We start from the raw sequence: 26,364 nt of genomic DNA, 5'->3' as shown, positions 1-26,364 counted from the left end.
CCCGGGGCAGTGCCCCCTCGCTGCCTGCCCTCGGGGTTCGCCTCCTCAGGGGAAGAAGTCGCGGGGGGAAATCGGAGGTGCTCGCGCGCTCGGCGGGCGGCAGGAGCAGACTTTTGGTTGGCGGTGGATGTGTCTTGAAAGAGCCTCGCTGTTTGTTTCCGTAGGAGAAGCGGGCAGGTGTCCTGAAATCGTGGAACTGCACTGAGAGGTAAGTGAAAGTTAAGAATTCTCTCGACAGCTGCTTCTTGAGTGAGAGGGTTGCTTGGTTCTGCCGAGTACCCGTCTCTAGGGAGCTGCGCGTTTTGCGTGCCATGGCTATGTAATTGTGAAGTGTTAATTGTGTTAGTCTCTGAATAATTAAATTATTTTTCATGTTTCTCAAGGTTGAGTACGTAGTCCCCTTCATCCGAAAAGAAGCTGGTAGAAGTTAACTACTCAGTCCGTGACTTGTAAGGGCTTAAATCATTCCTGAATTGTAGATGATACAATAGTGCTGTTTCTTTACAGCAGAGTACAAACTCTGTTATATTAATTTCTGATGCTCTTACAAGAGTGAGAACAAACACTGGTTTATAGCATGATGCTGGCAGAATTTTAGTGCTTTTTTTTTTTTAAATATCCTGATGTAAAGCTGATTCTGGGTTTCAGGTTGGTTTTTTTTTAATAGGGATACTGGGAGGCATGAGAAGAGTTCCAGAAGGAATGCCATTATCATGTTATTAACAGTGAAAGTGTTCTAAATAGAGTGCCATCTGTTTAATCCAGACTGCCTCTGTCTGGTTTCACCGTTGAATGTTTTTCGCTGTGAGAGAAAGTCTGCAAGACTCAGAGCAGTCTCTTCTCTGCAGATGCAGTGTCAGGGTGAGAGGAGACACGTTTGTTTTTCTGTAATGTGTGTGGGGTGGAATTGCAGGACGGCTCTTTATTTGTGAGGTGTTTAAATCTCTGCCTTACAGAGAATGAAGTTCTGTCAGATACCTGCGAAGTATTTCTTGTTTCTTATTGTGGCTGAAAGTTAATAGGTATGTGTTTGAAGTCTAGCGTTGCTGAGGAGTGTTGATATTTCCTCAAAAAAAAAATTTTCAGTGACCCATAGTCATGTTAGATACCAGACACCTTTATTTTATTTTTTGAAGGAAAAATACAAAGTTCTGGTTTTATTTATGTTTTTTTTGTTTATTTTGTTTTGTTTTCTTCATAGTGCATGCAAGCATTACTTGATTATTTATGTATGAAGCCATACTTTACTGGTATTGCTGAGTCTGTCAACAGGAACGTTCAGTTCTGATCATAGAATATTGGCTTTGTGTGACATATCCTGGTCAAACAGAATTGTAACAGAGGAGTGTGCTCGGCAAGATTTGTCTTCAAATACACTATCGCTTTCAAGGTTTAACAAGGCTTTGGGTAGCTGTTTCCCCCCACCCAAGTACATAAAAACTCTTGATAGTAAAAACTGTGTGTAGTTGATAATTTGCTCTACGATGAGATTGCTTAATGTTTTGCTTCCTAAATTTCCTTTTCTTTCAGTATGGACCATACTCTTTCTTTTAAAAATAAGACTGCAGATATGAGGGATGTGATGTTTTGGGAAAATAGAAAGCTTTTTGAAGCTGTATCTTCACCAAATAAATGAATCTGCATAATTTCAAGGGGGCTTACAGTCTTGCTATAACCTGGTTTTGAGAAGGAAACTTCACCATAATTACAGTGTCAGCCTGAAGAAAATAATAGTATGCACAAGGAACTAACATAAAGAAAAGAAATTTCCATCTTGTGTAAAAAAACGCTGGATGTCCTTTAGGAAGGGAAGGTCATTGGAACTCCATGTACAAATAACCAGTACTTTTTGTGGTTTATTACAGTTGCTTCTTTTTGTACTATTCGTGGTGGTGATAATTACTGAAAAGATTAAGTGTTCTAGAATACAGTTATGTTAGCTTGTATCCAGCCATGCTAGTTTATGATTTGCTGGGATTCCTGCTTATGTTACTAGGTTAGAGGAAGGTGGCAGAGTTTTCTTGAACAGCTTTCAAAAGCCCATGTTTCCAGAAATTTGTGTTGATGTGCATTCTGGATTAACAGATTGTGAGATACATTATGTGTACTGCTCTTCTCTGCCTATACATATGATATTCGCTCTAGTACTGAACTGTGTTTAGTGGTATGCTCTTCATTATTGTCTTCTGGAGTAGAGAGCTGTGTGACTGACAGTGACTTGAAGTATTTTCAGTTTTGAGATGACAAAAAAGGGTTGTGGGGTTGTCTTGGTTGGTTGGGGTTTTTTTTGGCTCAACATCTTAATACACGTTTGAACTACTTAAATACTGTATCTTTTTCTTCCTGAAATTGCATGTTGTTTTCTCCAGCTTTGTATTAGTAGTCGTTTGTAAGTCATTGGAAGCCTTTTGTCATTTGAATGAAGTGGTCAATCCTGCTTTAATTACAGTAATGATGGAAAAGATCTTTCTTTAGTCCACGTTGATTTCTTTGGATGCTTTTAAAAAAAGGCTGTGAAAGGTGGGGAAGCAAATTATCGTTTTAGGCAGCATTAGAGAGCTAATTATTTTATGGACAGTATCACAATCTCAAACTACTATTTCACCTCTCTTTTGGAGAAGTGATGTGCTGGAGCAATAGTCTTAGTTTCTTCCTGCTTTTTTTTTTTTTGTGTCAACCCAAAGACTGTTATTCACAGGAATGGCCATACTGAGCTAATCTGATATTCTCTCTTGAAGTGTAAAGCTCTGGGATCCTGGTATGTGACAAGACCATTGTTTCAAGTCCTGCTTGTCTCCCACAGCTAACCAGTATTTGGCAGCAGGTGCTTTATTCTTACACTCTTTTCTAGGCAAGCATATAGGGTTATTCCTTAGGTCAGCTCTCCCAGTCTTCAGTGGGGATGATGTTTTGTATGGATTTTTATTCCATGGATATACTTAATTTTTAAAAACTTCTGAACCTACGTATGGTTTTTGCATCTACCATGTTTTCTGGCAGTAAGCATCATATGCTTTGGATTTGTGCTGAAAACAGTATTGATAATGCCGAGATGTTTTAGTTACCACTGAGCAGTCCTTACACAGAGTCAAGGACTTTTCTGCTTCTCACCCCACCCCACCAGCAAGTAGGCTGGGGGTGCACAAGAAGTTGGGAGGAGACACAGCTGGGACAGCTGACCCCAACTGACCAAAGGGATATTCTATACCATATGATGCTATGCTCAGTATATGAAGCTGGGGGAAGAAGGAGGAAGGGAGGGACGTTTGGAGTGATGGTGTTTGTCTTCCCAAGAAACCGTTAGGCGTGATGAAGCCCTGCTTTCCCGGAGATGGCTGAACACCTACCTGCCCATAGGAAGTTGTGAATGAATTCCTTGTTTTGCTTTGCTTGCGTGTGTGGCTTTTGCTTTACCTGTTAAGCTGTCTTTATCTCAGCCCATGAGTTTTCTCACTTTTACCCTTCTCATTCTCTCCCCCATCCCACTGGGAGGGAGATGAATGAGCGGCTGTGTGGTGCTTAGTTGCTGGCTGGGGTTAAACCACGACATGTTCACTCAAACACTTGTCTGGGCAGGAAAATAATTTTGGATTCCGTTAATTTTCTTTATGCTTGTTCTCTTATGTTAAGATATGAACTAGTATCAGAAAGTGAACCTGGAGGCTTCCCCAGCTGACTCCTGGTGAAGGACATCTGTGCCATAGGAATGATCATTTAAGAAGTCCTGTGGCTCTTTTCAGGGGAAATTGATCTGAGCAGAGGCAGTCATCAATAGTACGGTTTGACTCGCTACTTCAGTCAGTTATTTTCATTTACAAATAGAATAGTTGTGAGAAGTAATTCTTGACTTACTTAATGCTGTTTTCCACAGTGTTTCCTTTGCAGTTATTTGCTTGTAGTAGATAAAATTTCCTGCAGAGTTGTGTTCAAGGAAACATTAACTTCTGAGTTGTGTAAATTGTTCAGACATTTCATGTTGGCTGTAAAGGTAACTATAAAATCGAGATGATAGCTTTTAGAAAGATTTGCAGGTGTCAGGTATTATCCAAATTATTTGTTGTTTTCTATTGAACCTTTCTTTTGTGTTCTTTGGCAGAAGCAGAGATTTTTTAAAAATGGAATTGCAGGATGGTTGAGGTTGTAAGGGACCTCTGGTGATCACGTAGTTCAGTGCCTTTGCTCAAAGCAGGTCCATTGTACAGCTGGATTGTTAATATCTCCAAAGACAGAGACTCTGTGACCTCTCTGGGTAACTTGTTCCAGTTTTTAAACACCTTCATGCTAAAGAAGTTTTTTTCTTATGTTTAAGTGGATTTTCTTATATTTCAATATGTGTCCAGATAGGTGCAAAATTTTTTTGAGAGTAAGAATGTATTCTGAGTTAATGCTTGTATAACTAACTGTAGATAAAATAGCAAGCTGGTTGAATTTTTGTCTCTGCACCTTTGCTTGGATAATTCATGCTTCTAATAACAAGAAAAATAATGTAAATTTTTTTTTTTTAACTTCAGTCACAGAACAGATTTATGGAGTGACTCAGTTGGTCTCCTTTTTCTTGTATAGAGTTCTGACTTCAGCTTCTAAACTTGAAATAAAAGGTCAAGAGGTAGAGGAGCACTTCTGATGAAGTAAAATATAGTTATCTAGTAAAACTCTACTGCAAAACAAGATTCTCTATTGCCAGCAGTACCATAGAGAAGAGAACATATAAACCTTGATCGGGGTCTGGGTAAAATAATATACAGTTTGCAAACTGTTCTAACGCATGCTGCAGGTAATCAATAATAGTAGAAGTTTTGTATTGTAAGGAAAATTGCTGTGTGGCCATTAGTCATTCTTCTGTTAGTGTTACATTTTTCTGTCAAATATAATGAATTAGGGCACAGGCTTTTTTATATTCTGCTTTCCTTAGAGCGAAAGAGGATAGAAGTGGTGTGCTACAGATGTTTATTGTGTGATGTTTATGTTCATTTATAGTGTTTTAAGAATAATAAATAATGTGGTCATGGAACATATTTGTCTAACAAACCACGTAGCTACTTTTAAACTAATCTGCATCTTTTAATTTAAGGCCACTGTAGAGTAATTTAGATCTCATGTACCTTGATGAAGGATTAGGCTGAACTCCACAGCAGCGTTACTCCATCACTGCGAGATATCATTTTCCTCCCAAATCCTGTGTTTCTCGTACTATGGATTCTATTTGAAAATGTTCATGGGAATAAAAATCACTCATGGCTGTCTACTGCAATAGATATTTTATTAGTAATCACAATTCAGATGATTTGTAAAAGACAGAACTATCATTGGCAAGTCACCTTTTTGGTCTTCCCTTGATTGTTTTCTGTTCTTCTGCAGGCAGTCCAGCTTGCCCCTGCTTCCCACTGCATATGTCAGATCTGCCACCTTGACCTTCTGGTGTGATTCTGTAGAACAGTATGGATTTTATGGTTCAAATTTATTAACTTCCCTTTGTGCGAGAATAGAGAGCGAGACACATTTGGAAGGAGATCCTTCTAGGATAGGGTAGTGAAATAAAATGTCAGGTGAATAACTATTGCAAAGTAGTAAACTATTTATTTATTTATTTTTCTCTCAGTACTGAATATCATTACTTGGAAAATACGAAGTTCCCTGGCTGCATAATACTGTTCAGCACAGGACCTGATGGAGATGGTTGGAGCAGTTCAAACGTGTTAAAACACTCTTCCAGGAATTCCTTCTTTCTGCATATTCCGTGTTTTGGTTTTTTTTCTGCAAGACAGAGTAGTTAACGACATCTCATTTTATATTGTATAAGTTATGCAGGTGTTGGACTAACAGTGAATTTTGTAGTCCAGAAATGCTAAGTCTGTGTTCTTGTGTGTAATCTCTGTAATTTAGCTAATCTTACTACGTTTTTATTTTACTTACTGTGACTCTTCAGAAAACTGAATTGGTTAGGTCTTCTGTATTGGTGTCTGCATTATGTATGGTTCTTGAGTTCTTTAAATAGTTATACGTTACTGTTCCTCTGAATTACATTTAAGAAGAATGTATGACATGGACATTTGTGCAGGCTGCGTGACTGTAGTTTGCTGATTGATACAGGGCAATGTTGATACTTCTGTTTTTTTTTTTCCTATTTCCATTCCCTATGTTTAGTAGTTTATGAACTTTAAAATGTAATTGTATTTAGGGTCTTCCTCCCCTCTTCTGCCCTGCTTTGACCCATACTTGGGCTGGGGGAGTTATTCTACATCTTTCTTGAAAGACAGTGAGAAAGTTTAAAAGAATGATCTTATTTTTCATGGCCATTCAGCTGAGAAGATATTGGGTTGAAAGATAATCAGGTGAAATACATGTAAAATTTGCTTGGTTTTTTTTCCCTTCCTGGCTTCATTAATTTCCTTTTTATTCAAATAGCTTGGTTATTTCTGAGAGTTCTGGTGTCTGTTTCTTCTTTCCATCTCCTCATCTTATTTTCTGTTTTGTCCTTTCTGTCTCCTTTAGATTTGAGAATATCTTGAGCTTTAGGAGAGGCTGGAGAGCAGCCCCTCTGCATCTGTTCTGATTTGGAATAGGGCACAAGGTAGAAAACTTGATTTAGAAAAAATTCTGAAGAAGCTCATAGTAGTTATTCAAGCAACTTTCCTAAATAACCTAAGCACAAGATTTTGGAGACATGTCAGCATAAGTGTAGCAGATTTTGTTTTAGAAATAGCTTAAGTTAGCTTGTCTCTGTAAATTTAAATATGATACTTCCTGCATGTGAAAACAAAGTAGTTAAAAATTACTATTTTTTTGGAATTTTTTAAACGTGAACTTTGTGAAGATCTGATATCTTATGACCAGTGTGCCCCATGTGTAAGCTACCCTGGTAATTCCACCATCTGCTTTGGACAGTGCGGTAGCAACATCATGATGGCTGAACATAGGATGGTCAATAACCTTTTAGCTGAGACATGTTTCAGAAAGTAGGAGGCTTTTATGTAAACTTAGTTGTGGAGGGGGGTGGAGTGAGCAGTTTATCAAGTATGCTAGTGCATGCCACTGGAGTAGGGCAAAGAAGAAGAATCTAAATGTTCAACTTTTGAGTTTTAATATCTCTTCATTACTCCAGGTTAGCGGTATACTTTTTTGAAAAAATATTTGATGCTTCTGCATATGACTGTTGTCCCTCGTGCTGTGTGGTTGGAAACATGGTTGTTGTACTGGTCTTTAGTATCTGCAAGTAGCTTAGTGAAAGATATCAGATCACTTGATAAGTGTAGGTACCTGCTATCCAAATTTTGCAGATGAAAATTCTTCATGCTTCTGGCACAGTTGAGGTCAATGCTAAGATTTATATCTGCTTATGCAGAATTAAGGTTAGAGTGTGAATTTCCAGGCTTCTATTGTAACCATGTTGCTTTGCTAAACTACTTAGAACTGAACTTCAGTAGACAAAACTAACATGTGTGTTTGTCGTTAGAACCCAGTCTTGATAGTACCAGTCTTTCTTTGTAGAACAGTGATAGTATAAGAGTAAGAAGGGGTGTTAATATCTTTTCAAACTCTTAATATTTTAATAACGGCAGTGGGATAGACAGATGATTGGTTAAAGTCCATTTACCGTAGTGAAATTACAGAAGAAGTGATTGAGAAGTTTGTTAAGTAATAATAATGTGCCCTTTCACATAGAAACGTAAGGCATGCTGATGAAGGATTTATCCTAGCAAAAGCTCATATTTCTCTGTGTGTAACAGTGGAGAACTTTCCATTGCTTTTTTTTTTTTAGATGTTCAGTTGAGCCGGAACAGCATAGAGATGTGAGCTAAATATGGACACAGAGGAGAGCGAGGGGGGGTTAGATGTGAAAGGAAAAATGACTAGTTCCTTACGCGCATGTGGATTTTTTTTTTTAAGCTGCTTGTTTCTTGTTCTTAGCATAGAACAGGCCTTAGACAAAATTGCTGAGCTTCCAAACCTGCTTCTGGATTGTTAATTGTGTGTCCATTCTATTTGATAATTGTGTAACTGACAAACCATGATACCTGATGGTCTCTCTTCAGCGTTGCATCTGTGCAATAGTTTCAAATAGAAACATCCTTAAGTTTCTGGAAGTTATTAAACCAGATTTGTGGTAATTTCTTGGGAAGATCGCAGAATGAGGTGCTGGTTTTGTCAGACTTCATGTGAGCCATTCTAATACCTTAATTCATGTTAATGATATGCAGCAGATTGCAGCGCAAATCTTGCCATGTCAGAGTAGGAAGAGCTTAATGAAAATCTCTTAAAACAGTTAAATGTTACCTATGGAAGTAAAAATAGAGATGGGAATCCTAGGCTGGAGGCTAAGTTGAATGAAAGCAGAAAAGAAATACCTAAAATACTGAACTAATTTAAGCTATAACATTCATAAGTTGTATTTCTTTGCTGTTTATTTTCATAGACGTTGTGACAGCAACCCTTCCTTTAAATCATAACTGTCACATGCATTTCATGATTTTGCGGTGAACAGGTTGGCTAGTAGCAGGCTACTACCTTTTCTGTTTGCTTAAATCTGTGCACCTGCCAAGGCTTGTTTCATGTGCTGTGACTCTTCAACTTTGCCTTCCCCCCAGGTTACTGTAAACACCAGGTGAGTTTGACAAGCCTCTGTTTATCTGTGGAATAAATGAACTTCCTAGCTTTCTTTTTGTTTGTTTGGGGGAGGAGGAGAGAACAAGATTTTCTTTCTCCTAACCATAATCAGCGTTAGAACTTGAGACAGCAAATAAAAGTTTTAAAATAATTTGCCCTGAATATTTGCCCAGTCTGTCCAGCTGATTGCTGGAATGTGAACAGTTTAGTCATGGCTTGTTGTCTGTGAATCTTCAAAGGACCAATTGCAGAAATTACTGAGATGGCCTTTTGCTTGTGCAGGTGTTGAGTGGACTTGGAATACGCATTGTAGTCCTTTAAGATGTATAGTAGTTCTAGTGACAATAACTGCTACCATCACAGAATGTGTACCATTTCTGCATCAATGGTGAAACTACGTATGCAGCCATTCTTTGTACATACAGAAATGAAACTTTGTTGGATTGTTACAGTCACTTCAGCCATAGAAAAATGTTTTTGAGGTATCTAGGTGTTTAAATCATTCAAATGGCAGCTGTGTTACACACACATATCTTGTGTTCCAGGAATCACTGCACTAAACTCTTTGAGAGAGTGTGTGCTTTGCTTTTTTTCTCTGTATAGGTTAAATCTTTTCAGTTAGCTACAGGTCTACTATGGTTTTTAGCAATTAACTTTTACAGTTTACATGGCAAAACTCAAACTACTGCGTGAATTTACCTTTTTGATTGAAGTTAAAATGTTAGCATTTTATGTCTAGTTTTTAACTTGCCAGGTTAGCCCAAACTTAAATTCTGGAAATTTTAGGAAAATGGTTGGAGATGCTCTAATAAACTCTGTAATAATGTGTGTACATTAACTTTGTAATTTTACCCTTTTTTTCCTAGCTTCTTCAATATTTCAAATTGAGTAAAACTCATGATGCTAAGGCAGAAAAATAAATGTGCAACACTGGGATTTCACATTTGTTGTGCACAAAGTCCTAATTGGGTTAAGGTCTGCAGATGGATTCCAGACTGAGTTAGGGGTCAGTGGCCAATACTACCTGGCATTGCTGCTGCTGAAATTGTGTAATCAAGTATTGCGCTGATTGTCACAGGGTGTTTTGTGTCCCCCCCCGCCCTTTACTTTATTTGGCAACGTATAATTACCAAATGTTCAAAGGTTGTTTTTTATTTCCTCTGTGCCCTTTTTCTTGAACTTGAAGATATAGGTCTGTGCTAAAGACAGAACACTGGGCTATATGTGAGAAAAGTAGAGGGAAGTTCAAGGAAACTTAAGTAAAGAGGAAGGTGTCACTGGATGTTAATTCCATCTACTAAATTAAGATTTGATGCATGCTGCAGAAAGCTTTAAAATGATCTGTTGGTGAGGGGGGGGGTTTTGCCCCCCCCCCCCCCCCCCAGCTGCTAGGAAAGAGCTTTTCAGCACTGCTGCTTGTCATTTTACTGAAACGCTTTGTAGGAACTTTACCACATTTGGCTGGTGGAGATGTGCGTGGGTGTGTTGGTTGACTGCTCTTCTGTACTGATGATACTCTCATGATTGTAACCTACCAGAGACTGTATTTGATAGTTTGTCTTGATAATAAATTTTTGGTCTTGTGAGAGAGAAGAGGGCATAAGTCTTAAATGGACATTACTATGCTAATTAGAAAACCTTAATCACCATTGAAAGAGTTTTCAGCTTTATCAAGTTTTGAGGTATTTCAAATTCATATTCCACTTGGTAGCTTTTGATAGACAGTATTTTTCCTGCATGTATGGGCTTTATGCAAAATTCCAGTAAAAGTTATTTGATTGCTATTTCTATGAACTATCGGGACATTGTGCTTTAACGTGTGTTGACTTTGAATAGATTGTGATGATTATCTCTTTGTCTCTGTGAATGCAGACTTTATAGCTTTCTGAAATGTGTAATGTTGCTATTAAGTAAATTCTGTAGGTTTATGCATATGCATCACATCTATGGAAAATAAAAAGGGTTTTGTTAGCATTTCCTTTTTTATTGCAGGAGAATGTTTGAAGTTACAGTCTTTATTTCTTGGTTTTAATTATTCAAATGAAACAGGTAGAACTGATGAGGAAATAAAATTGTTAGAATATGGTTGCAAAAGTCTTTTCAATGTGCCAATTGGATAGCTGGCAGATAAGGCAAAAAGCATGAGAATTTCCCCCCAAGTATGAAACTCCTGCTGTTCACTGGTAAGAAATAATTATTGTATAATCATCTTAACTTGCAAATCTGCACATAATTGCAAGTACCAGGGTGTTAGGTCTGGATTTGTATTTTGTTCAGAACAGTTTTCTCATGTACTGAAGTAGTCACATGTAGGCTGTGTGGGTTGTTTTTGGTTTGTTGTGGGTTTTTTTGTTGTTGTAGTGGTTTTGTGTTTTTTTTTAGTGGTTTTTTTTGTTTTTTTTTTTCTTTCCTTTTGGCTTTATACCTCATCAACCCTACTTTTTGAGAAGTTACTCAATGTTCTCTCTGCAGGTCCTCTGTCTGCATTCCAATAACCTCAGTATTTCTAAACCTTCTAAGTTGCCCTTAAGGACTGCATGTGTTTTGTGAAGCATGCTGTATGAAGGATGTTAGATGAGTACATTCCTTACACCAAAAATGTATAATCTAACAATTTCAGGTAGCTGGTGCTTGAACTTCGGTAAATGCTGCTGATTCCTATCAGCACAATTGCATAGAGAAACAGAAGAGTGACACTCTTAACAAGGCTGTTTAATTAAACTTGGGCTTTGATTAAAATTTTTTGATCATGTGTTTGAAGAGAATGAACTGAATTTGCTGTATTGCCAATATAATTAGTAAAAAAAGTGTAAGATCATAAAGGTTACCTAGATGGGCAGTGTGACTAACCTGTAAAAGAATAAGGAAACTATTTATGTTTAGTATAGTTCATGTGGATGTATTTCTATTTCAAGTAGATGTAATATATAGAATTTGCTGAAGAAGATTAATGTTGCAAAAAGCAGTAGTATAACTCTTTGACATGTTTGCATATAAGGCCATCTCTGGTCTTTTTCCAAAGCTAAATTTACTCAAGAGACTTGAGGAAAGGAATAACACTGTTCTACCAACTGCTTTTGAAGTTTGTTTTTAGCAGGAAAAATATTTAGTATTACAAACAAAACCCCAGAGTTTCTCTGTGTATGGGTGAGGTTATGTAAAAATGGCTGAAGTTTAGAACATGAAGTCCTTGGTGAGAATTTCTGCTGTTGATTTTTTGAGTGCAAGAAAGTATGTTTGAAAAGCTAGAACATTGTAAAATTGACCATGTATAAATAAATTCCATTCCTCCCTCTGCACCAAACAAACTGGAGGAAGGGTACCGATGAAGCTAGCTGCCTGGATTTTCAATGTTGCCTGTTAAATCTGTAATTTTCATAATCTTGAAAGACTGCTGCTTTCTGAATGTACATTCAGGCAGTATTTGACAAAAAAAACCTTTTAATTTTGTTCAGGCTATTGATGTGATGGAAAAGGACTTAACTGCAAGGTTCAAGCAAACAACTTATTTGAACTTCACTTACAGACTTAACACGCCACTATCGCAGGTTTTACAGATACAATGGAGGAATGCACTATTGCAATTTTTTAAGGCAAGAGTAGTACATTATTATAACCACAAGCGATTCACAGACAACCACAAACACATTTACAAACTTAAAGCATAAACAATACTCACTTACCCCTCCAGGTAAGGGCTTTCAATCCCAGGGAAGTTACCTTGACCGGCATCCTGACCAAGGCAGGGGGGTGGGTGTCCTTTGCAAGCCAACTGCATAGTGAGAGAAGTGACTCCCCCCATTTCCAACCTGAATCTTAGAATTTTTATCCCCTGATTTGTGGAATGGTGTGTATGACTATGTCCAAGTGGATTATGATATAGGCCTAAGTGGATTATGTGTATCTGAGTGGAGTTTCCCCTTATCTTTCCTTTGTTGGTCTGTGATTGTTTGAATACACAAGGTTGTCATTTGAAACTGAAGCTGAAACCCTCCAGGTTTTGGGGTTTATTATTTTTTTTTTACCTTGCTCCCTCAGCAACTGAATAGTGGTTGGATTGAGACTCAGGGCATACTATTTGTTAAGGGATTTCAAGGCTCAACTCAATTTTGGTTCTTTGAATGGTGCAGCCGCTGCCCTGTTTAGTTTAGGGTTTATCAGACAACCCAGGGCTAAGCTGTCTACACAGCTCCCCGTGAGTTGTGAGAGACAGGGCCTCAAGGCAACCCAAGGCTGGGTCACTTTTGTAACCCCCCATGAGTCGCCTGTGTGCACTAGACATGGTGAAACTCGTTTGTGAACTATGAGCCGGACAATCCACACAGCTATGAGTAGAAAACATGGATGAAAATAGTAGTATTTAATATCTCGCTCTTGTTTCTGCAGTGTCAGCAGGGGTGGTAATAGGGCTGTGCATTTCTGTTGAAGTCATCAGGGCCATACCTGTGGAAGGCTGTGTGCTTTTTTTTATTTTGCCTTTTTTTTTTCCTCTTTTTTTTAATACTGATCTGTAGCTTAGATAAATGAAAAGTATTGTGGAAAGTCTTGCCTAACAGGGTGCATAAAAGATCTGGTTGATTTAAGTTATTTGTGCTGGGTTTACATTCCATTCCTAAAAAGATTGTATGCAAAGTTTTGTCCTAGGAAAAAAAGACTTTAAATTTCAGATAAAAAACTCCCACAAAACACAGAAACCAACCAAACACTACCCCCCAAGAAACACCCCCACATATGTTAGTAACCTAGTGCTCCTCTACTATTTAAAAAATATATAAAAAATTAACCACTTCACACTAAAATATTAACTAGTCTTTCCTTATGACTGGTCAGTCTTTATTCTGTTCTAATATTGATTTAACAGTAGAATAATAACGACTGTGTAAACAATATGCGTTGTGTTTAACTATTCAACAGTGAAGATTAATAATTAATCTTATACCAAGACAAAAGGGGAAACTGGTGTAGTTGTTGCACTAGTTTACGTTTACTAATGTTTTAATTCTAATACAGTTATTTCACAGAGAAGTAGCATATAATTCCATGTCATAGGCCACAGAATGCCAATTATAGTAAGCTGAGTTTCAGAATTTCATGAGAGCTTCTAGTAAGGTGATTAAAAGGGATTGCGCTTTCTTTAGAGGCACTGTTTCTTTGCCTGTTTTCTGTGAAGGCGAGAGTCCGACGAAGACCACGTAATTTCTTGCTCTGGAGGAATCCTAGTGAAGTTAGTAGGGTTGCTCATGAGCATCAATTTTTATAGCACAATCACCTTGATCAATTGGGTCAACTGTGTGGATAGTTGATGTTAAAGTAGCTCTTAATGGATTGTGTTGTACGGAATTAAGGTGGTCAGGAACATGTGTTATTTACGTGTGGCAATTCTGACTTGTACGGTCTGTCTAATCTCAACATAAAATAACAGTGTTTTTCTTCTCATTTTGTGAGATTCTTCTTTGCGGTTCTTAAAACCCATTTCTAACTTTCAGAAAACAAGTGTGAGATCGGGAATGATCGACACTGAAATAATGCTGTGATGCATGACACGGAAGAAGAGAAGTTGTTTCCTGTAAAGTAACAATTGGAAGTAGTAAAGGCAGCTACGGTCTGAGGAGTTTTGACTCTGAAAATTGAAGCGGATCTTGTGTTTCTGGATTCTTGATGCTACTCTGCTTTACCTGTGAGTAGCAGGCAGCCTCTGTGTGGGGCTTTGGTCTGTTCTGTGTGCAGGGCTTGACTGCCTCATATATTCCATTAGGTCAAGCAGAAGAGATTTGTGCTATTCTGAAGTTGTGTCGTCTTGATGAGTAGTGGTGAGATCAGTGATGTTTCATGTAACTATATTTGTTGTTCACTTTGCTTTTTAAAGTCTGGGAACTTGTATTGAAAAAGCAAGACCAGAATATCAATTGGAATTAATTTTATCCTTGAAAACCATACGTCTTAAATGTGAATGATGCATCTGAGTCACACATATGAAATCTATGGCATCGTGCAGTAAAGGAATATATCCTAGCGCTCATGGACCTTTAACTCTGGCATTTTGACAGTTTATGTTGGAACTTTGTATTCTAACTGTATCATTTTAAAAATCAGCAATTTGACGTAATTTTAGCTATAATTGAAGTAAATTCAGATAAATTTGAAGATTCCCCTTGTTTAAGAGTTTGTGGATGTATAAGTAAGTGTATGGATGGGGGGAAAATCTGTCAGCTTCATTTACTTACATTCTACTTCCTGGAGCTGAAAGCTTTACCATCTGGAAGTTGGAAAGATTAGAATGAGGGATTTCATTACTTTCAGCAGAGGAACCTTTAGGTTAGATCTCTTTGGGAATATTTAGCGTAGAAGAAAGGAGGTTAGGTAAATTAATTAATGAATATGTAACCTAAATTCCAATTTGTGTGAATTACAGTTGGTAGCAGATACTGCAGCGACAAATATGTATTGATATTTTATTGGTCCGGAATTGATAAAGACTTCATTTTTTATGGCTATTTTCATAATAAAGCAGACTTATTTCTTTCAAGTGACAATTTTACAGCTCAAAAATGGGAAGCTGCTTAGAATCTGCAGTTCATATTTCTACAACTGTTTCTGCATGCACTTCTCTGCTTTGCAGGCAAGATAGTGATCTTTCTCAGCATAACATTTACAGTCCTATTCCAAAGTGTGTGTTGAGGGGTTTTTGGTGGTGTGTTTTTTTGTTAATTTGTTTTGTTTTGTTTTTAAATTTTGTTTTGGTTTTGTTCCCACAGAAATTCTGTTTCAAGATTTCTCCTAGCTCGTGCCTGCTCATTTTTCGTACTGAGCACTGAGTGTCCCTTAACTGTGGTTTTGCAAGTGTTAGTTTGCTGTTAGGTTTGGTTTTTTTTGGGGGTGGCTCCATTTTTACTATGCATTTTCTATATTTAGTTAAGTCTTTCTAGATTTAATTTACTTCATGAACCAAAACTGTGAACCAAGAAGGTGTTTGGGAGAGGTAGGGTTACATGGAAAGTAATTTGCATGGAAATGTTTTCGTAAGTAAAGAAATTAATGAGTTGCAGACAAAACCAGCATAGGAAGAGTTATTGCATATGAACTGATGCAAAGGGAGGATGAGCCTGTATTGTTTAGCGTAGGATGGATTATCACACAGGATCCTGACAAGAGAATGTTTTAGGTTTAGTGTAGGATGACTACATGAAGTTGTTTCTAAGGAAACTGGTTTTGAGAGAATAAGGTAACATTTCTATGGCTAACCTACGTATGTGTGTGTATATATAAGTGCATCAAGTCTTTATAATAGAATAATTAACATGTGTTTTGCTGTATTTAAGGCTGCAGGATAATTTCTTTATTATATTATTGTTTCCCAGATTCTGTAAGTAAAGGAGTACTTTCTTCATATACAGAAGATAAATGTCTCCTTCCATGTTCTCGATCATCTTAACTCTTCTTTTTTCTGTTTTATTCATTGCATGAACTCCTAAGACAAGGATTTAGCTACAAGCGTACAATTGTGTTTTATTCAGGTTCTTACACTCTGTGAGGCAAACAGGACTTAATTTTTTCTCTAGAGTCACCTGACTTCTGTAGCTTTCTACAACTACTCTGTGCAATACAGTGAAAACAGCAGCTTTAAAAGAATTTTTTAAACTCTGTTATAAAGTGTCTATTTTCAGCATTGTATTTTCATTCACACTGCCCTAATTGTTTGTCTTCAGCAATTTTGTATCTGCAAAGCACAGTTTCACTGTAGTAATTGTAGAAAGATAGGTTTGGCAGCTGAGCTTTCTGGTGCTTGAAAAGGCACAAAAGATAATTTAGGGCTTAAAAGGACTTAGAGGAGGCTTTTTGGAGCAGATGGGCTGTGTCTTTTCTTTAGCCCTTTTTTGGCAGCAGCTGAAATCAGTGCGACCTTTTTGGTAAGAAACAGAGCTCACTGTGCAGGTATGGTACCATGAAAAGTTACAGGAGTATTGTCAGTCATCTTTGACTTCACTGTGGTAAGGCTTTCTCCCATCATTTTCACATAACTAACTTTGTTGCTGGTATCCAAAAAGAAAGTTTTTTAGCCTGGTTATTACTAGTGAGTCAGAGTGGGCAGGGAAGAAATGTCTTATCCAAGTTGTTTTTCATAACTAGGGCTCTTCTAATAAGGCTGGCAACCTAAATCCCACGTATAGAATACGTCAGCATTTATATTTTAAAGTTGGAGTGCATGTTTGTCTGCTTAAGCTTGCAATTAAATTACCTAAGAACTGGAGTTGGAAAAGGACTCTCTTCCTATTAAAGAGAATGCTTGAGCTGATGATTTAAATTAATAACTGTCCAGGTAATGTTTTGTTTCTTTCTGCCTTTGTTAGTTTTGTACCTTGCAGAAGTTTCTGTTTCTCTGTGCTGTGGAGCTGTATGGCCAAGAGAGTTCTGGCAGAATGCTTGTACCTGTTTCTAATGCCAAGTTGCAGTTGTAGCTCTCATTTGTTGAGGACAACAGTTTTTTAGTTTATTTTTCATGTCCTTACCAAAATGGCAGCTTATATAAGTGTGTATTAAATATGATTGTGATAGAATAATATTTTTTTGTAGATGGATAGAAGGAAATCACAATCATATTTGTGATATGTTCGTTGTAAGAAACATATATTGTAATACATGTACTTTTAAGTACAAGAAGTCATCTACCAAAATTGAACATTCCCAAGGCTGGTCTTATTTTCTCTTGGTATCAGATTGGCCTAAGAGTCAATCCCTTTTCTAGCGTGGAAATCAGACCATACCATGGCTGTTTAATATAGTCTAGCATGTAACTTGACAGTAGCTGGATGAAGCTGTATACGCCTATATACTGAGCAACTAAGGAAGGAGATGCTCCTAGAAGTTTTTTTGTGAAGCATATAAATTAAATGCTAGCTTACACCATTAAGTTTTCTCCTTTACTGTTCTTGTTCTACAAAAGAAGTAATTATGTGAAACAGGTGTTATGTTTATCTAAAATATCTTCTTATTGCCCTCATGATACTTTATGGTAATGAGTCCAACTCTTACACTGAGAAACTGTATATTGTTAGCAGTCTAACATTTCTACCTTGTTACATTTTAATGTTTTATTTTGTATTACTCTTACAAAAAATCCATTCTGCTTTCCTTACCACTTAATTCCATGTGCTTCAAAGACATCAAGTTCTTTTTTCTTTGAATTTTAAAAATTATTCCCATATGCAAGTTAGAAGTTACTTTTCACCATCTTCATCATTAACTGCCTCTTAACCACTTTTCTGCCTTATACATACTCCTTTTTAGGTTGCTTGAATTAAATGTAGGGCAGTATTTCAAATAAGAGCATATTATCAATTTTATATGCTCTATTTACATGTTTTCAGGTGTACTTTGTAGCACTTCTGTGTGGTCAAACATCTTGATTTCTTTTCTGGCTGCTGATATATTCCTGAGCAGATGTTTTCATTAAGTTGTTGAATGTATTACCCAGTCTTTTTCCGTTCAGTCTTTTAAACCTTTGCATTCAGGAATGACTTGTCATGAGAAGTTCAAATTGTTTTTTTGTTCTCTGCGTTTGTCAGCATGTTGTCCAGTCTCCTTTGTCCAGAGTTCACCAGTCTTGTAAAAGTGTGTGTGTGGTAGGGAAGCATGTTTCCTGTGTAGTTTGGACCACCTTATGTTGTCTTTTATCTATTCCGCTTCCCAGAGCGTTAATTATATTAAATGAAGGTGCTGTTGTTATGGAGCTATGGACATTCTGGATCAAAGGAATTAAATGCAGACTTAGTTCAGAGTAAGGATGCATTCTTGATGCTTTCTATTCTACTTTTTTACAGAAGTAGTGTGGAAAAATCTTTCTTTAAATACACATCTTTCCATGTTCAGTAATGAATTATAGATGTGAGAGGAGTGTATATGTAGCTTGGAAGAACAAGCTATATTGATAATTGAGTTCTCTGTTCTTTTAGACCTGCTGTCAGCCAGTAATGTTCTCTTGCATGAGTGGCACTGGAAAGATATCACACAGCTTGAAGCTTTGTTCTTTTTGTTGAGACAGTCCAGGTTTTAATTACAAAATATTCTTGCCATACCCTTTGAGGTAAAAATATATAATATTGTTATTCATCATGCAGGTAGGACTCAATTACATAATATACATCGTGACATCTAGTATGTAATGCCAGAAAAAAAATGGACTCATTCTTGAAGTGCATAGCCAGTTTATGTAATCTCTCCCATGTGTTTTGAAGCCAGTATAAAATCCTGGCTTCTTTAAAACAAACAAACAAAAACCCCCAAATAAAGTACAAACCAACAACCAAAAATCTGCTGCATACTTGAATAGTCATATCTTCTTAGATGTCAACAATTATTAATATCTAACTGGTAGCATTTTTTTTCTTTTTAATCCTCACTGTAATAGTTGGTGTATCTGTATAGTGAGTGCTGTTGGCTCTGATTATTTGGGTCATCATTTTGCTGTTGCAAATTGATCTTGGTTAGTGGTTTAAATGCAGACTGGTAAATAATAATAATAACAACGTATTTAGTCAGTGTGTTTTTACTCTATATGTAAGTGAAAAATGCGCTCTCTGATGAGAGAAGTTGATTAAACCCTTTCCCATGCCTATTACTGTAGAAATCAAAAGTTCTTGGGCAGTTATCAGAGTTTTATGTTTCATTGTTTTGATAGTATATTACTGTAGTAAGTTTTATTTCAGACTTTGATATTTTCAAAGACAACAATATAGAGAATGGTGAATTATATGAAAGGTATCTTTAAAATGGGAATCTGTTTCGAGGTAAGCAAATAAAAGGTTTGTAAGTTAAACATAATCTCATGGTATTTCAGTCTGTTGGTAACTTCATTTTCGTTGTCTCTTGGTTTATATGTGTTTTATAACTAGTCTAATCCTCCCCAAACTGTCATGAGTGCACCTGGAAAGTCCAAGTTGTGAAGTACTCTCATGTATGCCAATGGAAGTTAAGTTTGTAAATGTCTAGGCAGATCATGTGTTAACATCAGGAGTTAACCCGTGGTTTCGTACTTTTTTATTTGTGTGCATAGCATGAGCTAGAAGAGTGCTTTTGCTTGGTAAAATTCTGTTTAGATCTCAACTGTAATTTGCAGATGCACAATGCAAGACTGTGACTTGCTTTGAGAACAGAGTATTGTAGCTTTAATATTAAGTGTAAAGATTCCATGTCAAATGATTTAACAGTCTTATGTCTCATATTCTGCCACTTTATGCCAAATGAGTAAGTTTAGGAGAAATTTTTTTTTTAGTTAAGTGCTTTTTTTTGGGAAGTTTTCCAGTAATTGATTTTTATATTTGATTTTAATGTTGAGTGACTGTGTTCTCAACTATAACTTTTCTGTTCCATGCTTTCGTGTGAACTTAAACTTGCTTGCTTGTTTGGTATTTAAGGAATCTTAACAATCAGTCCATATGTAAAAGTATTTTAGTATATTTAATTATCACTGTTACTAGTAACTAAATTTCTGCTTAGTTGTTATGGTTCCTACATATTATAAGAACCTTTGAGCCATAGCAGAAAAAAATAATCTAGTCTTTCTAAAGTAAACATGAGAAAGCTCTTATATTCCTTGTATTTTGTTTGCTTTGGGAGAGACATGAACACTCTGGCAATGAAATTCAATACTCTTAGTTCAGGCCGCTTCAACTTTGAATAAATGTGCACAGGATTTAATGTAGTTGAACCAGTTTATTTTAGACACACACCCACATGGTGCTTGATTGATTTATTTATTCCCCCCAAAAGGTACAGCAAACTAGGCAATGAGTGTAAGCATGAGGTGTGCTTTACAGATGCTCATGTGACAATCCCAGACCAGGGTCTGCGTGTCAGGCTGAGGCAGTCACACAGCTGTTGTGCATCAGGCGCAGCCTGGCTGGTGCGGTGCAGGATGGGGCAGTGCTCCCTGCGCTGATGGGGTGGCTCGGAGGGTGGGCACAGTGGGGAGGCACAACGCTGCGCTAAGATGCTCACTGTGCTTTTGTTAAGTGGTCATGTAGCGAGTCAGCGCAGAGTTAGTGTACTGTAAATCCATGACCTGACTATCCTGCCTGTCCTTAAAAATGTTTTTAATATCCAGGCAGATAATTTGAAAGGGAGAGGTTATTTGTCCTAAAACCGAGCTAGTAGAGTAATTCTAGCTGGAATAGGTGTGGGCTACTTCTGTATTGGTACAGCAGAGCTATATGTCTCTGTCCTTTTTAAGCCACATGAGCAAAGCAAGCTTTAATAGCTGAAGAAGTCTGTAGCGCTCGCCACATATCAAGGTGCCGCGATTAGATCACTGGTCAGCCCCAGACCAGGGAAAGAGACAGATAACACACACAGTGTGAGCGCCAACTTCCGCCTTTTATTGCGCAGTCAATTCCTTTTATACTAACAAGGGTAGGCGCGATTACAGACACATCATAAGGCTGTGACTAACCCTCTAACTTTCCGTGACATCGCGAGATCTTCCGAACGCCGAACCCTACGGAAGTCTTCCAGGAAGGATGCAAATGTAGCATTGGAGAAATGAACAGTTTGTGTTTATATTTTTCTATAAATGTAGTGCAAGACTGACACATAGATAAGGTGCTTTTCCTCCTGGGATATAGTTCGTATTGTTGGTCTTTAAGGCACACCCTGTCAAAAACATTCTGAAAGGATCAGAACAACTAGCTGTATTTATATAAGTAACCACACAAAGCTGCATGTGGAATTTTCATTGAGTGAGAATGGATAGATCATACAGTAGAGGTGGCCCAAAAAGATCTATGGCGTAAAGCTCTCTTTCCCCCATTCTTCTAACAAATATACAAAAAGTACTATGCAGTGTCCATTTCTACAGGGATGAATAAGCACAAGATTTCTGTGGTAGGTGCCCCATATTCTAATCCTTTGCATACTTTGGAGATTATCACATACACCCTTAACAAAAATTCTTCTGCTCTTTCAAAGTAGAACTGTTAAAGTCTTACATGTAAGAAAACACTGTGCACTGGAATTTTTTTCCTGGCATTGTTCCTAAAGGGCATAGCATAAGCTCTGTGCTTCAGCAGTTGTTCTCAAGATGGCTGGTGTCCTAGCCAGCAGATATGGCTTTGGTTCTGAAGCTGACTTACACTGGAAGAAGTCCCCAAACAGGGCTTGCTTGAAGGTCAATACATGCCACAAACATTGGGAGAGAGGTGTGTGGGATACTGGAGGGGAAGGTCAGCTTTTCCTTTTTCATGGTAGCTAGCCACTAGGTGGGCTTAACTGTAATATCAGACTGCACCCAAATTTTGACACCAGCAGAGGTTCAGTTTTTAACTTTATATGAATTGACTTATTTGACAAATATCTATATGTGGACTTTCTCTAAGGCTCAATAGACGTCTGTAAGAAGAGTTAATTTCTTAGGTAGGTTACGTGTTACGCCATTATATTTGACATTTTTGACTTAACGTAGTAGAAACATTGGGATCTGTATAGCGTTTGCAGTAAGGCATTTGAATCATACTTGCTACTCTCGGTGCTTTTGTAATGTCTTTAGATATGCCAGGGTAAATGCTGACTCAGGAGAATTGCTAATTCTCCAATTCATTGATTTCACTTATTTGTAGTATTCTTCTCTTACTCCAAGCTACTACATTTTTACTGGCCTGATGCATGTGTTTGTTGATAGCCTTGTGTGTTTCCTTATTTCTGCAACAGTTAGCTTGCTTAGGGTTCTCCTTGCAGTCTTGCTCTGAATTGTAGTGCTATATGGCAAAGAATACTTGTTACTACTTAAAATACTTAGTAGCATTTGGTGCTCAGTGTAGCTTTATTGAATACACGTTTTGCTTTCCTATTGGAGCTGTGCTGTAGCTTCATACCTATTGCTGTTCACTGGAGTGTAAAGAGAAGGGGGATTTGTGTTTTGGCATGTGTTTTTGTTGTTTGTTTGTTTGTTTTTTGTTAGTTTGTTTTTAAGCATAATCTTAATTCCCCTTTGCAAGGTTTCTCCAAGGAAATAGTCAACTTCATACAGAGTTGATGTAATCTCTCAAGTTGATACAATGCTGGAGGAGAGCAACTTGTCTCTAGGTTTTAACAGGATCTTCCAAGATGAAGTAATCATTTGGAGGAGAGGGGAATTTTTTGGCCATGAGTTACAGCTGATGTTTGCCTCTGATTTAAGGACTGTTATTTACTGTTTTCTATGTGTAAAACAGTTTGAACCCTCACACCCCATTTGTGATGCTATGTAATTTTTTTCTTTTTAATTATCTTCTACTTAAATTTAGTTTTAGAAAACCTGCAGATTTGGTTTGTAAGCAAACTGACAAGTGAATGAAAAATTTTGAACTGTTACAGCCTGATTCTCCAACCATGTCTGTACACATCTGCTTGTGCTTGGTCCTTTTGTGGGGAAAACTGTACAGAAGTAGAATTTCCCCTGTCTGATTTGCTGGTATATAACTGTGATTCTTGCTTTGGGGCTAAAATAACTCGAGTTCCTATCCAGGAAAAAATGATGTCGACTTAATGCAGCTCTAGAAAGGCCCAGCCGGTGAACTTCCAGGATCTGTATCTTTGGCTTTGACACTAGGGATAGCAGGTTAGGTACAACTGAACCTCTAGGCAGCAAGCGTAATAACTTAGAGCTAGTTGGGACCCCATGATATTTCTAGAGAGTAGTGTATATCAGATATCATGTCTGGATGTAAAGTTTTTTTCTAGCATGCTGTAAAATTTGAGAAGCTTCTGAAGTCCTGAATCAACTCTTACAGGCCTGATACTCTGTCTTAAAGATGCATGCCTGATAATTACAAGAAACAACCGATAGTAAGTTAAATACATACATATATTTGTCGTTCAGGTCTCCTGTGCATGTTTAAAAATCTGTACGTAATCAGCTACCGTGTGCCTATAGGGTAGAAATTTATGTTTTTCAAACCCTTCATAAATATTGTCAGAGAAAGAAGAGGAGGACTTGAATTTCCTTAATTCAGAAGTGTATTATTTAAGATTTCTGCAAGGAATTGCATTTAAAAAAAAACCACAGTTGATTTTAGAAAATTCATAGAGGACATTGGTTTGTGTATACCATCTTGTGATAAAGGCATTCACTTGCAGTGTAGCCTGAAAAGGATAGTACCTCCTGTTAGCCTATGTCTAATTAGCGTAGAGAAGGAAAAAAAAGGGGGGGGACACCTTTTGGTAATTCAGTAATTTGGAAAAGTAATTAATTGAATAAGCAGTATAGTATGGAATACACCCATTGTTCGTATACTTCAATGTCCTATTAGAGGTCTCCAGGTACTGTACCTAGAGTGGGCTCATTTGTGTGTTGTTTACCTCACGCTCAGCATGAAGGGATGCTGCAGTGAAAGGTGAACTTTAGTGTAATACATAATTTTTGCAGTGACATTGAAATTTTGGCTCTGTAAGGAATATGTATTAAGAACAATGATAGTAAGGAAGAATCTTTAATGTATTCCATTTAACAGGTATATGTTCTCCAAAGTCAGGGTGTTGATTCAGCTCAAATTTTATAAAAGTATTACTCTTTTCTTTCATCTTGCATCTTTCTTGCACTGTTCTTCGTAAGAAATAGTGCTTCAGTTTTCCTTTCTAGTGTGCTTGTAGTACTGTGCACCACTAATACGTAAGGGTTTTCCACATAGGTGACAAATCCTTCTTTTTGGATGAAGGCAATTCTTCCCTTCTTGCCCCTGCTAAAATGCACAGCCTTTTTTTTTTTTTTTTTTCCCCAAAGGGCCAATTGCTTTGTTACAGGAGGGCCCAGATATGCTTTAGTGGATTTGATAAACTTCAATTTGTAAGGTCACCCCCCCCCCCCAACTCATTACTGTTTGGTTTACTTTACTGTATTTCTCCTTATTTTGTGATCATCAGAGTTTCTTTTCACCTTTCAGAAAACAGGGCAGTACTTGAAGGCTTGACAAATGCATCCCAGGTTGAAAAACTGCTGCGTTCCTCCTCCTCTTCCTCCTTTAGAAAATTGACTTATTTAAAGAGGTAAAGTTGAATGTTGCGCTTTCTGTAGAAAATGTTTTTTTCTTCCAGGCAAAGTGAACTAAATCTCAACTTCTGTAGCATGTCCTGTGGCGTTTTAAATTAACTTATATCCATGTCTCATTCTGATGACTGATACCTGTTTCCCTATCTGTTGAAAAGGATGTCTTTGGAAACCTTTGTATAATTAAAAAAAAAAACAAACAACCAAAGGCTTTGAAGCTGATGGGTATTTGTAGTTTTTAGGAAAAATGTGGTGAAGATGTATGACAGTGTGTGACAGCTTTGTTGCATATAATTGTTATATAGCAATAGCAACTTCTTAAAAAAACCCAAACAAAAAAACCCCACCAAAGTATCTCTTAAAATATAGTGTCCCTTCACAGATTTTCTGTTTCTTGTTTCTGTTCAGGCAGCTGTTAACCTGCAGGTCCTGTCAAAAATAAACTTTTGATGAAACCTTAACTAGGAATTGCTGTATTCCTGTGTCTAGTATGGCTTCAAAGAGCTCTTACATTTTACTGTCTACTCAATTTATCCCTTTTCAGGTCACTATTCTTAGGTTTTCATCTCTAGTATTAGGCTACAGCTTCATTTCACTTCATCAAGTTAAAATTTTCTTGGACCTTAATGACTTCCAAGTATTGCCAACCTCTATTGAGATCCCCCAGAAAGACAAAATGACCCTTGTTGCTTAGACCTATTTAAACATCAAGGAAAGGTGTCTAATGATGCCTTGCATTTTAACCATTCTTCCTGTTGCCTTGAGAATTAAATTTATGAGAATTCAGAAGATGTTAGACTATGAATGTTATACATAAAATGGAAAAAAATAACAACAGTTGTCCTTGCAAATTTTCTTTTTTTTGTTTTGTTTTGTTTCTGAAAATTCCAACATACTTCTAGAAGAGCTAAATCTTGGTGTTTGAATGAGAAGCCTCAAAATTCTTTAAGAACAAGGTTGAAGGAGTAAAGTTCTGCTATTAGGATTTCTAATAACTGGTTTTATGAAACTGCTTTAGTTTGAGCTGTATCTAAAAGTGTCATTACGATGTCTCACATGATTTATTCCATGATGCTCTTTACTTTGCTCCACCTGTCTTTTCTTTGTACTATATTCGGTAAGGGAGCAAGAATGGGGTGATGTGTTTGTCTTAAATAATGTACATTTTGGCCTGAAGCACTGAATCCTTCTTTTTCCTTCTCCTTCATTAATGGGCAGTACTTTTGACTAAAAGTCTGAAGAGAACAGTTTAATCATTGTTAGAAAATGGGACCAGTTGTCCAAAATGCAACTTTTCCTATTTTTGATATTATATAATTCTATGGAAATATGTTAACAGCTTTTCACTGGGTAGGAAAAAATAAGTTTTGCTGCCAGAACTCCTATTAAATTTCTTTTTTCCTTTCTCTTCTAAAGGTAAGAGAGAAGCAAAAGTAGTAAGAAAATGCTGGGATCAGAACGAGGTGTCGTGGAAGAATGGCTGTCAGAATTCAAGGTGAGCTGAGAAGATGAATGATAGCTATACCATTGGCTTTATGCCACACAACATTGATTTTTTTTTTTTCCAAATATCCAATAATTAACATTTTAAATATCTATTACTTAATCTTTCAACTACTTACAATGCATAAAGCATGCAAAGATCTATGTGAATGGGTCAGCTAGTACATAATATACAATGCATAGTTCTAATAGTAGTTTATTATTGTAGAGCAGAACACTGCTATAGCAATGTGTTTTTTTTTTAA

The 26,364-nt window shown here is 37.1% G+C and overlaps 1 protein-coding gene across 4 annotated transcripts in view; it reads left to right on the top strand.

Annotated features, from left to right (window-relative positions):
• FAM126B (family with sequence similarity 126, member B) overlaps positions 1–26,364 on the top strand; it is a 54,209-nt gene that overhangs the window by 595 nt on the left and 27,250 nt on the right. For all 4 annotated transcript variants that reach the window (XM_010564684.1, XM_010564676.1, XM_010564694.1 and 1 more), the window contains exons 2-4: positions 165–208; positions 24,513–24,615; positions 26,033–26,111. In XM_010564684.1, coding sequence (XP_010562986.1) covers positions 26,061–26,111 — 51 coding nt within the window. In that variant the 5' untranslated portion in view covers positions 165–208; positions 24,513–24,615; positions 26,033–26,060. The remainder of the gene's footprint in view (positions 1–164; positions 209–24,512; positions 24,616–26,032; positions 26,112–26,364) is intronic.

This window comes from Haliaeetus leucocephalus, unplaced genomic scaffold (genome assembly GCF_000737465.1).
Source record: "Haliaeetus leucocephalus isolate CR32 unplaced genomic scaffold, Haliaeetus_leucocephalus-4.0 Scaffold1, whole genome shotgun sequence".
Lineage (NCBI taxonomy): Eukaryota > Metazoa > Chordata > Aves > Accipitriformes > Accipitridae > Haliaeetus > Haliaeetus leucocephalus.
The sequence above is the reverse complement of the archived record's forward strand: the minus strand, read 5'-3'. Positions and strand labels throughout refer to the sequence as shown.